Here is a 16005-nt window from a genome sequence, read left to right as displayed (position 1 = left end):
TTTTCTACCTAATTTCGTCCACTTTCGTTGCACTTCATCACCGCTAGTTTAAAACTTTCGCTTTCTAACCAACGATTCGTTTAATAAACTGGCCCATTTAACCGTAAACTTCTCACGGAACAGATAAAGCATCACCAATGTGCTGTTGGAGCGTGCGTGTTCTGAATTTTATGATTTGCTCTCATCACCGATGAATTCGCCACAGTATGACTATCTCTGGACTGAAAACGACACGTCATGCCTATGGAGAGGTTTGACAGTGTGCTCATGCACATTTTAGTAGACGATGTACGGTGAAACCTGCAGGTCAGCTGCCATGCGGATATAGTGAAAAAACCTATACGACGGTCGGAGCCCAACCACAAGCAGTAGCTCCAGAGCGCGGACGCTGCAGGGGTGCTATAAGCCTTCGCCTGCCTTCAGATGTACATCAACAAATGTCACCACTGCTTCTTTAATTTTCGAGACAGGATGGTAGACATTGACGGGACGGAGCAAAACCAGCCACTAAGACGAAACTATCATTGTAGAGAGGTGTATTGCGTAGGGGTTTTACCGATAAGCCGGCTCAGATTTTCACCCTTGGAAACACAGGCGACAAGTTGGAATGGATATAAAAGAACAAACGGATGCCGCCACTTTCGATCTGATGCGTAAATACTATCAATAAATTAATTCGGGAAAGGGCCGTATATGCGTTGGATTCCTGTCTCAAAAGTGTACCACAGCAGAGGCTCATGCTTAAGGACAACAGGGGACAAATCTCGACAACCAGAAAGTTAGTATACGAGACCTGCGCAGTGCGATATTGACAAATCCGATTGGCTTTGGGGAGAATGGGTGATGGTTAACGATCTTCGGCGCATGGTCTCAGCTCCGATGAACTAATCTGTTCTAATGTACAACGACAAGGGTATCCACCAAGAAGACGGGGGTAAACTAGATTTGAACCTATCTTATCAGAGATCCAATGTCCTGTTCAGGTATACAGATACAACCTTGGATGTTCAGTGCCCTTAGGTGGGCTACTCGCATAAACAGGTGCCCAAGTGATGATGTGGTTGGAACTGTGGTGGTCGAGATACATAAGACAGTTGACGAGGGAAATGTCCCAAAGAGTTCTGAACAACAGGACACTTGGACGTAAAACCGGGCATGATGGTTTATTGACTCAGTCAGAAATACGTTATGTACACTGAATCGTAAAGACAAGTCGGTAGGTTTCTTCAACGCATGTGCTTCAACATGTGACGAAGTTGATCCCTCAGTGCAACCTGTTTGTCCCGAAAACTGCGCTTGGCCTTTTGGCGTACTTTGTGCTTGATCATCTGGAATGTTTTTCCCTTAGACTTTTCCCGATTTGTTGTACTGGCATGCGGGTTCATTCGGTTAACCTGTAAAAGAAAAAAACGTCAATGTAAGACGAATAAACGTATCACAAGGGCATTCCAAAAATGGAGCCCATCAAACGACAGATACAGTGGTATCTACTATTTTTCTACCAGATGGGAGAGGAAATAACCTTCAAAAATGCTTGAGAAGAGCAAATATAAAACCCAACCAAAGATAGCGCAGTATTAAAGCTGAGAAGTCATTGGACGGAAGATCTGCTATCCGAATCAAACTCCGTTTTTTTATTGCTAGTATCTGTGTTTGTGGAACCTAGCAGCTGTGTGCCGAAAGAACACCATCTTAATAGAAACCTGGAGCAACATTCGCGCTTCACTGACCTTTCAAGGAAAACTGTGACAACCACAACACTGTTAATGATGGGTAGTTATATAGATTTGGACAATTTTGCAGTAGCTCAGTCCACATGCCTCCTTCGGGTGGCGTGGCAGGTATGTATCGAAAGGGCGTTATAGCTGAGCCATTATTTGTTTTACAGACAGATATTTGAAAAGAAACTATCGTCCGCAGCCTTTGCGGGGGCGCGATGGCTCAAGTGATTAGAGCGCGAATTTACTGACCGGAAGGTCCGTGGTTCGAACTCGAACTCAACCTCTGCCTCTTGACTTCCCCTGTCTAGGCTTGGGCAACCTGGCAGTATCCCAGCCCTGGTGCTTTCTTCTGGTGGCAAGGCAGCTGGGCACCGAAAGGGTGTTGCGGCAGCTAAGCATAGGAAGGGTGTTGCAGCTGAGAGACAGCCTTTGCATGGTAAGTTTGCCATTCCCACTGAGTCACAACGGGATAGCACCATCCTAAACTACGAGCACCACAACAGATAACCTTGTTCTGGCAATGCTCGTTTCTTCAAACTGACCAAGAAAAGGGCGTTGGTCAACCTACTTTCCTGTTTTCTGTAACACTAATCTCTACCAGTTGTTACGTGATCTTGTAGTGAAGGGGTAATTCAATTCAATCGCGATAAAAATTAACGCTCCAAGAACAGAATGAGATGAAACAGAGAGTATACTTGGCGTCCGGTTGAATTACATGGCTAGATAAGTCAAGAAATTTTAGTTCAGGGGTAATTTTGTGTGCATCTATGCTGAGAGACTTAAAAAGTTAGGCAGATAATTGAGTTGACTTCTTCCAGTAGCAACGACGTCTGAATGATGACATGGGAAGGGGTAACCCTAGTATACTTTGGATGTCCTACGAGTATCGGCAACCCCGGCTGTCTTCTTGAAACAGTTCATCGGTCCGTCGTCCTTACACGAAGTCCAATCTCCACCCACGACTCAAAGTAGCAACCGAATGACAGCGCCCACATCCTGGTCGGCTTCAGAATCAAGCGATGGTAATCAAACATCTGTGGTGCGTATTCTGAAGAAACATTCGGTAGACTGTGCAGATGAGAACAACAGTTAAATTAAAATGCTAGGGCATCAGATCAACAGCCGTCCCGAACTCCTTTTGTCACCTCACAGGTGGGGATTTGTGGCATAAATGCTACAGGTGAATGTACGGAAGAAAATCCAAGTAGTTTCTAAGGACGCTTCTCACACAAAACTTGCACTAACGTGGGGCTAGAATTTGGCCGGCAAAGTAAGTATCCCAGGTTCGCATCGCAGAGTAGTGAATTACCTTGTAGCCGTACTTTTCGCGACCAGTCCGACCCTCTTCAATAGCCTCCAATCTCTCAGCCTTGCTTTGTCGAGGCCGTTTAACTAGGCGAGTTATGGCGCTCATAGTAACGAGTTGGTTGTTGCCCTTGTCTCCGTCAGCTTCATCTTCTTCAGATTCAATTTCAAGGAATTCGGAGTCGTCCTCAGCCTTTCGCTTGTTTCGTGAACCCATTGCAGCAAAGCGCTTCTACAAAGTGATAAAATACAGCGAGGGAACAAAGAGATGTGTCGTCAAGCGATGTAGCTAGATTGGGTCGGATTACAAAGACTTGAGTGCAGTAAACGTATGAGCACGGTGGACAACTACCAGATGACAGTGACAAGCTCTTCTAAACCCTAATTCCACCCAAATAACTGAACTTTATGATGGCGCCCCTGTAACACAACAACTGGGGTGTTTCGATGTCAATCTACCGCACTCGTACTCTGACAAGATCATGTAAATTCACCATAACAGCCCCCTAAACAGCAGTGCAAAATGAACGATGACAGTATGTTGAAAGGAGCACATTTGTCGGAAAAAAAGTGAACATAGGTTGGTTTGGAACGCCAGGGCCGGTCATACCAAAGAAGTGTCCTACTGCGGTAAAGGTATATTAATAGCCTGCCCCGAAAAAGTGACGACACAACTGAGTTGACTGTATGAAGCTTTACGAACAGTCCACGACAAACATTATTGTGACGCGTTTTACACTACTCACAAACCTTCTAGTACAGTGGAAAGTGAGCTATTATTTAAAGTGGTATCTCAAACTGGTGGTGGGTGTCAGAACCTGCATGAGCAGCGGGCTGAAATGACCGAAAATGGCAACCAGGGTAAAGCTATCCCTATTCCTATAAAAGATCACCACTGATCGCAAGTTAGAACGCAAATCGCCTAGGGAGCATAATGGGGCAGACATCTGGTCTCGAAACGCGGGGATTTTATTCGATACAACTAAGTGGCAAGCTTCGGTCAGTGAACAGTGGGATTGGGCCACTCCAATAGATCAGTTAACCTATTTTTTTAGTAGGCTAGCGAATCAGGATGTGGCCTAGTCTCACTACGATCCGTGTGTTTTAACGCGAGATTGCAACATCACTTGATTTGAACCAGGGTGATTGCTGTATACTCAAGAGAACGATACCAATTTAGACAGGGGCGAGATAGCTCAAGTGGTTAGAGCGCGAATTTACTGACCGGAAGGTCCATGGTTCGAAACCGACCTCTGCCTCTCGACTTCCCTTGTCCAGGCTTGGGCAACTTGGCAGTATCCCAGCCCTCGAGCTTCCTTCGGGTGGCATGGCAGCTAGGTACCGGAAGGGTGTTACAGCTGAATGATTTTTTAGGTAGTACTACAGTACTTGTTCACCATGTTATCCCAAGTACACGCCCTCCTTCGAGAGAAAAGAGCTTCAATGTGTCCAGAAAAGCGTGACAGACACAAGCATTCTATCTATAACCTGATTTTCAGGAAACCCTGTAGAAATTTCCGAAAAGCACTACGAAATTCCTGTGAATTCGCGTTATTTGATACATAAGCAACGTGTCCTGAAGTGTCGCTGACATGTACTGCTTTCGGTAACCAGCAAATGCAGCCACAAAATGAGAAGTAAAAAGGAGAATTCTTGAGGGATTTCTGTGAAGCCACAAATAAGAAAAAGGTAAGTGCTCTCTGGTTGTGGCACGCACTTGTTTGTTCAGTTGATACCGCCGCATTGCCTCAAACTCTTCCTGAGTGAAAATCCGAGAAGATGCGATTTCTAGAGCCTTTGACGCAAGCTCACTTGGATCAATCTTCGGCTTTGCAGTGTCCGAGACCTCGGCTTCATCATCATCCGAAGACTGTGGAACGTCTATCCAACCGTCATCCTTTTTCTGTACATTCTGCAGAGACTTGTCTACCCTTGGTATAGCAGTTGCGTCTTGTTTAGTATCTTCGGGGCCTTCCAGATCCTTAGCGTCTTCATCATCACAGTCATTGTCAGATTCACTATCGTCACTATCGGAGCAAGATTCCCACGATCCCTCTGTAGATGTCAGACATACGAAAATTAAGATAATAAAATCTTTGATGCAGCAGAATAGGATAAAAGTCAGTGGCAGCTAACTTTTCTTATATTGGCAGTATAAAATACAAACAAAACATCGGGACGACGAAATCCCTGTCAAATTCGCACGCAACTTATGCGGTGTTCCCGATGCGTGTTTTCTGGGCGCCGGAGGACAAACTGGACAGCACAACATGAATTCAGCCATACGTTTACCACGAAGCATGACATGTCACTGGGATAGAAAAGCTCACCTCCATCACATGCCTCAGAATCCTCATCATTGGCGTCAGCATCAACCCCTTCCGCGTTTTGTCTTTCCTCCGTGTTCTTCGTTTCCTTGTCATCTTTGACAATTCTCTTGCTGCTACCACTATTATTGCGATCTTCCCGTTTTGACTGTTTAGCCAGAGTTTCAGCCAGAACCAGAGCTTCCGCTCCCGGCACGAATTTGGCAGCCGTGGTCTGACCAAAGGAAAGGGCGAGGCCACTGAAGGTTTGCCCTTCGATCATGGTCTCCATTTGAGCTTCTGTTGGACGCCCACGTTCTTTCCGTGGTAACGCAGAGGGATTGATCTAGAAAATAGAGGTGATCGTAAGTAAGATGACTCCTGTGCACGGAAAAGCAGAAAGAAGTCTAGGAATACTACTTACCTCACGATACAGTCGAATAAGCGACCGAGCAGATGCCACCACGTTTTTGTTCTTGTACGTTCGATACTGAACCAGGTCTGACAAAAGATCCTGAGATATCCCATAAGGACAACGAGCACATATTTCACGAACCGCGTTTAGTCCAACGGCAATGGCTTCTGAGGATGCGCGCTCTGTGACAAAGTTGTCCGCAATAGTACGGAGGACTGGCTCCATAACCTATAGGAATCAAGACGCTTAGATTAGGTTGCAATGGATGCGCGCCGATTTGTCAGTCAGAGCCCTATTCTCATTAATTCAGGAAAAAACCACCAACTGCACGAAAAGCCAACAACACTGTTAGATTAATGATAATGGGACACAAATCGTGGTTTGTGAATGCACCTTTCCTTCTAATGATGCAGTCGAGCTACCCACGCTACCAGCGTGTATCGTTGAACTAGTCCAGAACGAATCAAACATCCGAACAAACTTGTGTAAAAACTGACAAGCGTGAATCAGCAGCTTCATGATAATCAAGTAAACCGGTTTCTAGGGGAAGAAACCATCGATTTGTTCAGTGAGTAGAGTAAGGAGTATGGCGGCGTAAGCAGTAAGAAGCGCATAGGACATAACCGAGTCCTAATCCCCTTTACATCATAACTAATTTGACATTGACTTCAGCATGCAAGAATTCTTTCACATTTACTAACATCGGACCACGAAGCTAAAATCTTATCCCACATACCAACGCTAATAGCGGGCACCACTGAAGTGACTAGGGAGGAGCTACGACTTCAAACAAATACAATCGAACAAGTGCGAAGTGAATGAATAATCAACCTACCAGAGTATTTGAAAAATTCACCGTCAAAAAAGCTAGCTGGGACGGTTTCCTGAACAAATCCTATAACGGACTGCAGTACTACTGAATACCAAGTATGTTTCACTCTAAATACCAGTGGGCATCATAAGGGCCAAAAATGGATGTAAACAAACGACCCCAAGCGTAGATTTCCAGCACCCCTACGGCCGACAGGTTACTCACTAAACAGCAGACTTTACAAAGATACCACGTCAGAGACGGTGACCAATCTCTCCCCAAAGTACGGTGTTTAGCAATACTCCTTAAGTGATTTCGTTCGAATTTAGTCATAAAAAACCGCAATGGGACGGCTTGGATGTGAAAAAAACGTACATCCGGTGGAACCTCGTCGTGACTGGCCTGGGCGGTGAACAGCAAAAGACGAGTCACTTCTGCAAGAAGAAAGTGAGAGTACAAATAAGTCATAAGTACTGAGCATAGCAGTTTTGTGAGGAAAGTAACTGACATGTCATCACAGCTGGCTGATAAAAACCGAATGTCTCAGTCACGAAGTTCTACATTCCCACTGACCGACTTGAACCTAGGAGGATGAGTGAACCAGCACAGTTAACTTGTATTTGTGACAAATTGAGATTATAACTCACCAAGGTAAGTCGAGTAGATTTTACGTGTAAATGCACTTCCACCCTGCTTGACGGGAATGAAAAGTGTTTCCTGTTTAATAAAGTGCAGTATCTTCTGATTTTGGTGCACCATTGAGGGGAAAACACACCCAGCTAAAGCTAAGGCAGTCTTTAAGGCTTCAATAATATGGTTTGATGATGGAATCTGGTAGACAGAGTCAACAGCGCGTACAACGCCTGCTAAAAGTGCATGCTTATTAAGGTTGGTCACAGGAGTGTAGGCAGAAGAGATGGAGAAGATAAAACACCGGCCTTGTGCCACGAACAAATTAAAGCCTTCACGTGCAGCTTTGGACCCTGTTGTACGGAAGTTTGATGACGTCGATTTACCTCCCCTCAAAGGCATGACCAGATTTTCACCATTGCGTGAACAAGACCCTCCTGCACTTCGAACATCCACTTAGTTTATGATCATAATCTCATGTCAATGTTCAAGTTAGCAAAACGTCAAGTTACTATCAAAAAATGGAGGAAAAGTATAAAGACTTACCTCTTTGATGTGGTCGTAAAAACCGCTGAATAAAAGGGTACAAATTGAGTACCAGCAATTTATGTAATCCAATGAGTCTAGTGACCAAATCCAACAGTAGCAGTCGGATTTCGAACCGATCACTGCAGTGTTCTAGCTTCCGAAAAAGCCTCTCAGCAAATGCTTGTGGATCATGTAACAGGTTGATCGCCGCGAAATGAGCTAAGTTCGTACCCTTGGCAGCTTTGCGAGCCTCTGTCTTGTTGATGTGTTCAATCGACCGTTCAAGTCGTTTCTGACGGTTTTTTGTTTTGCAACCAACACGATGTCCTAATCGAAGCTGTCTTATCTTCGTCTCTTTGTGCTGATGGGTTTTCAAAAACAAATAGGGATGGAATTGAGCAAAATACTCGTATGATGATGGAGTTTAAATGATCAGCCTACAACGGACTCTATCCAAAACTGGCTGCATAAAAGAGAAGGCTTATTCAGAGCGAACTAGTTCTCCCACACCTTTAGCAGATGATATGAGCTTTCCTTGCAAAGCGAACGCTGGGTTTGGGGATACTCACTTCAGGTATAATCCGACAAGAGCTAGAAAAGCTCATTTAATGAAATATTGCACTACTCTTCTCGTACAAACTAAGAATCGTATGACTGGGATAGCAAAATTACATGTGATAGGGAAGTATTAGACAGATTCCATGAAGACCAGATGGAAATTTCTATTTCGTCTACAGTAAACCCCCAAGAGGTTCAACGTTCTTGCAAATTCGTGGGTGACAGCGATACCGTGACCCTTTTCAATGACCGCCAGTTGCCGTCAGCTAGGTTTGAGCAAATTATTCTCCATATAAATTCGAATAAAAACTGGAAAACAAGAAAATTCATCAAGACAATGTGAGCTCATCCACCAGAAAATAATAACCAATATGGGAACGCATTAACCGTTGAATTAAGGCGCGTTACTCCCTTACTTCACGTGATAATGCAACAATTAACTGACCCACCAAATGGGGCTGTATGTATATCCGCGCCTAAATTAACGTCTAAGTCAAGAACGCCCTGAGTTATACTGGAGGTGTCCGCGTGAAACTCACAGAGTTTCTCGTACAATGTTGGTCTATGGGTAGAGTTCTGACGAACACAGCTTCCTGGCACTCAAGGTTGGGGGTGGAACATGTGTGGTGACGTGTTCCGTGAAAATGCTAATGTACTTGCACTTCCAACCCAACACCGCTGCCTTGCGGTTAGGCTTTGGTTGCCAGGTGAAACTGAGTGTCTGCGCAGACCGAGAAGCTTGGTGGACCCGAAAGACCGAAGAAATGGAAGATTCAAAAAATACTGGAAACGTGCCCAAGCTGTCCCACTTGATTCGTTCCACTGGTCCTCGGAAACCTCTCGTCAGCGGAATAATCAAAGACCAAGATGGCTACCGGATATGCAGCGAAGTAGCACGTTTGGACCGTTGGGCACAGTAATTTGAACAGCAATTCAGCTGGTCACCTGCTACCTCCGATCCCGAATCCTGGCCTTTAACAGAAAGGTGGACCGTAAATATGGAGTCATCGTCAGTCTCAGAAGTGTCCGAATGTATTTTTCTACTCAAGCGTCATCGTGCCGCTGGTCCTGACGACGTTCCACCTGCTCTTTTCAAGGATGGCGATGGAATCCTCAGCCAGTGCCTGTCTAGCCCATTTGGGTCTATCTGGGAGAAGGAGACCGCCCCAGAAAACTGGGGTGAATCGATAGTACTACCCATTTTCAAAAAGGGTACTCGAAGTTAATGTAGTAAACACAGAGGCGTTAGTTTAACTCCTGTTGTGACAAGGCTTCTGGCGTCACCGATTTTTCGTCATCTTACGGTGGCATGCGAAACCTTGACTCGTGAGAATCAAGCGGGATTTCGACCGGGTACCACATCTTCACACTCTGTCAGGTGTTAGAGCAACGCCATATGTACGAACAACCCACAATTCTGGTATTCCTTGACTCCAAGGGTGCGTTTGATTCTGTTGATCAATCAGTGCTGTTAACTACGCTTGATCAATACGGTATGCGCCAGAAGTTTGTAAACATAATCCGATCCCTATACTTCTGGGCGGATGAGAGTGCATGGTGAGCTCTCCAAAATCTTCCCTACAGAAAGTGGTGTCAGACAAGGATATTCACTCTCTCCATCGTTGTTAAGCTTCGTCATTGATAAAATAATGAGGCGAACATCGGACGGTCTTCAAAAACCCAGTGTTCGGATTGCTGGTGGGAGCCTTGTCGATCTGGAATACGCAGATGACATCGCCCTCATCTTTAAAGACCGAAGCAAAGCACAAGCCCTGTTGAATAGACTCACCACCATCATTCCATCTTTTGGCATGCGTCATCTTCAAAGTCATGCTTCAGAACGTGCCATCTGCGGACATATCCCTTACAATTCAAGGAGAATCACTGGAGATTGTGGAAAACTTTACATACCTCGATAGTTGTATTTGCTCTGACGGAAGTGTGTCTGATGAAGTCAGTGAAAGAACCTCAAAGGCTAATTTGCTAATTTGCGTCTTTTGTGGCGTCAAAAAGGCACTCACTAAACCTAAAGGGTCATGTGTACCAGGCTACAGTAAGGGCTGTGTTGTTGTATGGATGCGAGACATGGCCTCTGCAGACAGATGATGTGAGGTATCTTCAGGTTTTCGACCAGTGATGCCTCAGAAGCGTGCTTGGTTTTGGTTGGGACCGCGTGTTACTAACGAGGTGATTAGAAAACGGGTATTTGGTTGTGCTGCAGGCACCTCAATCCGGGAAAACATCCAGCATCATCGACTACGGTGGCTCGGTCATATGCTACATATGCCGAGACGAGTATTGCCCTCCGTGCCTCCTTCAGGATGGCACGAACCGCGAGGTGGACAGCGCACGACTTGGCAAAAAGGCGTGAAAGAGATCACGAAGAGTTTGGACGTTGTTGGGGCTGTACACTTTCCAGGATGGAGGCCCCGTGACCCCGCCTGTGCTTGGCTGGAGACGTTGCAAGAAATGAAGGCTGATCGATATCAGTGGCATTCGTGCTGTCAGTTTCTTTCCAGATTGTCTGATTGAGCGGTTGGAAGTGTAGGAACCTCAGAATGCTTGACATAGGCTAGCACCAGGTTCCCACCTTTCCAACACGTTTTCTCTTATTTTCACTCCAGGGATTTTAATATAATTATATACACCATATATATATATATATAACTAGACGAACCTTGTGGGTGTACGGCAGTGAAGCATCAGTGTCAATACTGATGTTGCTGTTTGATGATGGTGATGATGAATCGTCCTCTTGTCTAAGTGTGGGCGACCTGGCAGTGTCCCAGCCATCGTACAACCATGACATTTAAAGATAATACTCTCATGCTATATCGGCCGTCGCGTGGTGCCATCAGCCGGGTCGCCTCACTTGCTGCATACATCAAGGTGGGTAAGTGAAAACAGACTACTGCTGACGCCTCCCTTCGTTCTCAATCACAAACGTTTTCTTCCCCCTCTCACCACCCCATTAGTAACTCCCTCCTTGTAGACCCGTCAGTTGGGGCTGATGGCTCTCTTCGTCCTACATCGGTTTATCAAGCAACATCCGTGCGTCATCCTGCACCGACAGCCTCAGATATCTCGAAATCGATCTTCAAACCTCGATGCCCAGTCCATCTGGCCACTTTCAATCTCCGAACTCGGAAGCACGCAGGTCGACAAACTGCACTCACTCTCAAACGAGACTCACTTGACAATGAGGTGTGCTGCGTATCAGAAACAAGAATTCAAGATGCAAGTACAGTGGTTGAGCTGACCGCCTCATCACTCTTCACTAGCTTCTGGCTGTGCACCTCTATTGATCCATGTGCTGCCGCACTGGGATGTGCAAGGGTTCATATCGTCTTAAGTCACAGGGTAGAAGGGTCCTTGCTTGACTGGAGACCCGTTCACAGTCGCTTCTGCGCGGTTCGTCTGGCAACGTCCGTGAGGCAGTCTCACAAGCGGCAAGTGGGTCGATGTCTGTTGGTCGTGTCTCCCCACACCCAAACTGACCGAAGCTTTGACACCATCGAAGACAACTTTTATTATGCTCTGAATGCCCTACTGTGGCGAGCTTAAAGCTGCCGTTAAGGCTGCCGGAGATATGAATGCACAGGTGGGCAGGCTTAGCGCATCTGAGACTCAAGTAGGTGGTCGACATGGAATGAACTCGGTACGTACGGACAATGGTGAACGGCTGCTTCCGCTGAATGCCCGAAGACTATTTCAGTTGATCTGCGGGACCGGCTCCCGGAAACCTCCTGTGAGCGAAACCATTAGGGATCACAATGTAGTGATCACCCTGAATACTTCGAACAAGCTATTGTGGCCACCAACTGCCGTTCATTTGGAGCTCATAGTTGATGCAGAACCCTGGTCGGTGAACGTGGAACCTCCTGCGGCCTCGGAGGTTTACCACTGCATATGTTCTCTCAAGCAGAACCGAAACAGCTTCAGGTGTTCGACAATCGTTGCCTCAGAATCATAGCTCGTGTGGGTTGGTGTCGGCGAGTCCGTAACGAGGCAATTGTAAAGCGAGTTTTCGGTTGCGCGACAGGAAATTCCATTGAAGAACGTGTCCAGCACCAAAAGCTGTGTTGGTTAGGTCGTGTATCGCATACACAGAACCATCGTTTGCCAAAGAGTGCTGTTTTTCATGCCCAATTCAAACTGGCGGATGCAGAGATGTAGCCAGCCCCTGACCTGGCAGAGGGTATGAAAGAGACTACGAAACGTTTGGGTGCTGTCGGTGCTACTCGCCTACCAGGATGGCGACCAGGATGGCCACTGGACTTCCCCTCTGCCACTCGACTTCCCCTGTCTAGGCTTGGGCGACCTGGCAGTATCCCAGCCCTCGTGCCTCCTCCGTGTGGCATGGCAGCTAGGCCCTGAAAGGGTGCTACAGCTGGACGATGGCGACCACATGATCCCACTGCGCCTGGTTGGAGACGCTGCAAGATGTCACTGGCGTTCGTGTTGTCAGTTTCTATCCAGATTGCCAGAATGGGTGTCTAAAGGTGTAGGATAGCACTAAGTCTCACTCCTGTCTAACTTTACGCTTTGCTTCACAATAAGGTTATCAAATAAATGATGATTGTACGGCAGCGGAGCATCAGTATTGAATACTAATGTCATGCCGTCAGTGATTATGATGACGGTTGATATGAATCATCCGTTCTTATGAGACACCTTGTTTAAAGTGACATGCACTAGTAAACCTGGATCAATCGCATAGGACAATTCAATCGCAGTGATTTTATCTTGAAGAGTGAAGTAGCCATTTAGGGGAAGTTCTTTCATCAAAGGGTTATTGAAATAGTAGAAATCCGCGCCCAAAAATCATCACCTCGCGGCTGCTAAAAAAGCAACATTCTCCTATGCCCCTTATAAGACTTAAGATAGTCCATTTTTACACACGGCAAGTTTCCACTGACTGTTGTAAATATGCATAGGGAGACCCCAGATTCATTGAGACTTTGGATCATTGACTGACTGACTGAAGAACGAGTGAACGCACACAAGTGATAGTGTGTAAACAACGAATGAATTTGTCTGGATATTACGCTCATTCAGTATACAAAAGCCAGAAGTGCGGGACCTAGCATTTTGAATACTGACAGCAGTAAACTGTAATCAATATACGATTCCACAAGCAATTGAAAAGACTCAGGACCACAGCGTACCCCGCAGCCTTCGTTGAAACGGGGATGCTTGGCGAAGTATTGCATGCGCATACATGACTGTACTTTGGAACTGATGAGCGGATGATAACCAGAGCTATTCTTTCAGTTTTGCTAATCTTGGTTTCATATGTTGACCAGATAATTGGTTTGGTGTGGAATAATGAGTACACGCCATTCGGAGAGTCAGTCACTGTGAGAGTCACTTCTCTAAAATTATCCTGGATTTCCGCTCCCAACGTGCCAAAGATTAAGCGTGGCATTTCTGACTGCACATGGCATCCAGGCTAAGCAATTGCCTCTGTTTCTTACACATGAACTTTTGTACGTACCTACTGGTCTTGCAGTCAGTCAACAATCTACGTAGTCTTCATGAATTAATAACGGTCATGTGACCGGCTCAATGACACAATCCTGTCTAAAATATGTCTATTTATATAGAAAATGTGAGGAGATAATAATATAACGAAAGGGACTATTTCTTCCAGTTCCAAACCGCTCCACTTGCAGGCTGTTCTATTTGACCTACCTTGTGTGCGTAGGGTTAAAAGGAGACCGTTCTAAAATGACATGAGATTTCACTTTTGTAGTGTCCAAGAAAGGTTCGAAAGTAGTTCAGAATATCGCAAACAGCTGTGTAGGTTTCCATCATGAAGAAAAACCTCACTGCACTTAATAATACGTATGAGTTTTCAATAGTTTTTCAAGCAACTTGGCGACCTTCGAAAACCTCAGAAGCACATCAGTTCGCCTGAGTTTTTGTCTTAAAGTGACTGTCACAAGAACAGAAAATTAAACTGTAAGTCTCATGAGATTATGGAATGTACCGAAATACCCATCGTTGTGAGCTGAGTTCGGACATGGTGAAGGAGGTTGGGCGGTGGAAAATGAAAAAATTAACACAACCTAATATTGATTAACACGTCCATCTGATCGCTGGATAAGTGATGAGCACTGTCGTTGATAAGAGCGTTCGAGATGATGATTTAATTTACTTGTCCGGGAGGTTCTCAGGCGTCACGCTGGTTTCCTGATTTCCTGTAGTGTAACCATCAATCACTTATCACAAGATTCTATCCAATTTGCAACCTAGAAAGCCACTGCACTATAGTGAAACAACTCAAAAAATACACAAGTCTGTTGTCGTACATCACCGAATTCGACCTTACCGTATCCGGCTCTGATTCGCTGTCACTGTCCTTTTCGTTATTCGTCTTGTCTTGTCCGAGAAAAAAGCGCACCGCTGGAGCATAGACCTGGATAAGAAACGAACTCTTATTTTTCAAAATGAACTGTCACCTTTTTCCTCTTAGCTAAGCAGGCCTCGGCAATCAAATTTGCTGTTCGAGCATCATTCCAAACATTTTTTCTGAACAATCGTAACAGGACGAAGACTGCCTCTCTGGCAACTGTTGGGTTGTTATCTTTCAACAGTTTCGCAAGATGGCTTTGCACAAGCTGAAACGGTCAGAAAGTGTGGATTCAACCTACCGAGTTAACTTTGTGCATCTTCTGCCGAAGATTGAGACGCTTGATGTCGTGGACGACGAAATTCCTCATAGTCTGCCGAACTTGTTTATCTTGGCAACGGTGTAGCTTGAAAGCAATATCTATCGCCTTGTCCAAGGGAACTAAATCCCTCGTCTTTAACCGCATGAATGCTTTCATAAAAGCCTATAGGGTTAGGATATGAAAAATGGCGAAGGTAGTTACCATGCGCATTGTTGGGTTCATTCCAAAAGACCGAGAAAGTAGAGTCTGAAGTACGCCGGAAGAGAAACCTTCAACGTAGTCTGGATAGAAATGAACAACCTGAGACAGGTCAACGAAATCGGACCCCTAGTACCTGAGAAATAAAGAGAAGCAGTTCCTCCAACTTTTCAATATGCTGAGAGGGGGCGCAGTTGAAAGACTGCTCAAGTGCTTGATAACCTTCATAGTGTTTCGCGAACTACAACTCTGCGTGAAATATGAGTAAATTTACGTCTGACTTGTAGGTTCCCGGATCACGTTTGAGATTATACTGTAATTCTGAGAGAGGTCGGTCCTCCAAAACCATGATAGCGCGCGCTGAACTTTCCTCAGCGGTCCTCTTCAAGGAAAAGAATTCAATCACACAGCTGAAAAGAGGGAAATTTTTCATGATAGGAATCCAATAATTTGCAGCTATCAAGCGAAAGCACGAACACGTTAACAAGGGTAACACATATGAACTTTGTCTACATAAGTGACCGATCACAAGCACTGGTTTCAAGTCATAGTTGATGCAACCCAAAATTATTAGACCTACTCGCGAGACTACTTTCCCCACCTTTACATAAGACCCAGATATAACAAACGCTAAACCGCAATAAAGCTGGCATGGGACAAGCCATGAAGTCTTATGTGCTGCATTCCCAAAATCAGCAGCGGCTCGGTACTCACAAGAAACTGCCCCATCCTGACGCAGGAGGCAGTGGAAGAGAAGTGATCCAACCCTCACGCCGATCGCGCCGCGATGGAATGTAGTCAACGACCGTGTATTATTTCGGAACAGTGCACAGTCGAACCACGGGCTAGACCACCG

General features: G+C 45.6%; 1 protein-coding gene across 1 annotated transcript; it reads right to left on the bottom strand.

The window, feature by feature from the left end:
- Positions 1-1148: 1148 nt before the first annotated feature.
- Positions 1149-15498, bottom strand: T265_14503 (hypothetical protein; the record flags this gene model as incomplete). Its single annotated transcript, XM_009173954.1, is given in 13 exon segments — positions 1149-1394; positions 3031-3258; positions 4744-5081; positions 5357-5678; positions 5757-5975; positions 6934-6992; positions 7735-8077; positions 14609-14695; positions 14739-14897; positions 14931-15113; positions 15153-15278; positions 15286-15390; positions 15424-15498. Coding segments are annotated over 13 exon segments (2412 nt in total).
- Between the last annotated feature and the right edge of the window lie 507 nt (positions 15499-16005).

The sequence above is a fragment of the Opisthorchis viverrini genome (genome assembly GCF_000715545.1).
Source record: "Opisthorchis viverrini unplaced genomic scaffold opera_v5_208, whole genome shotgun sequence".
NCBI classification, from domain to species: Eukaryota; Metazoa; Platyhelminthes; class Trematoda; order Opisthorchiida; family Opisthorchiidae; genus Opisthorchis; species Opisthorchis viverrini.
Note: the sequence above shows the minus strand (reverse complement) of the source record. Positions and strands in the feature narration are given on the sequence as shown.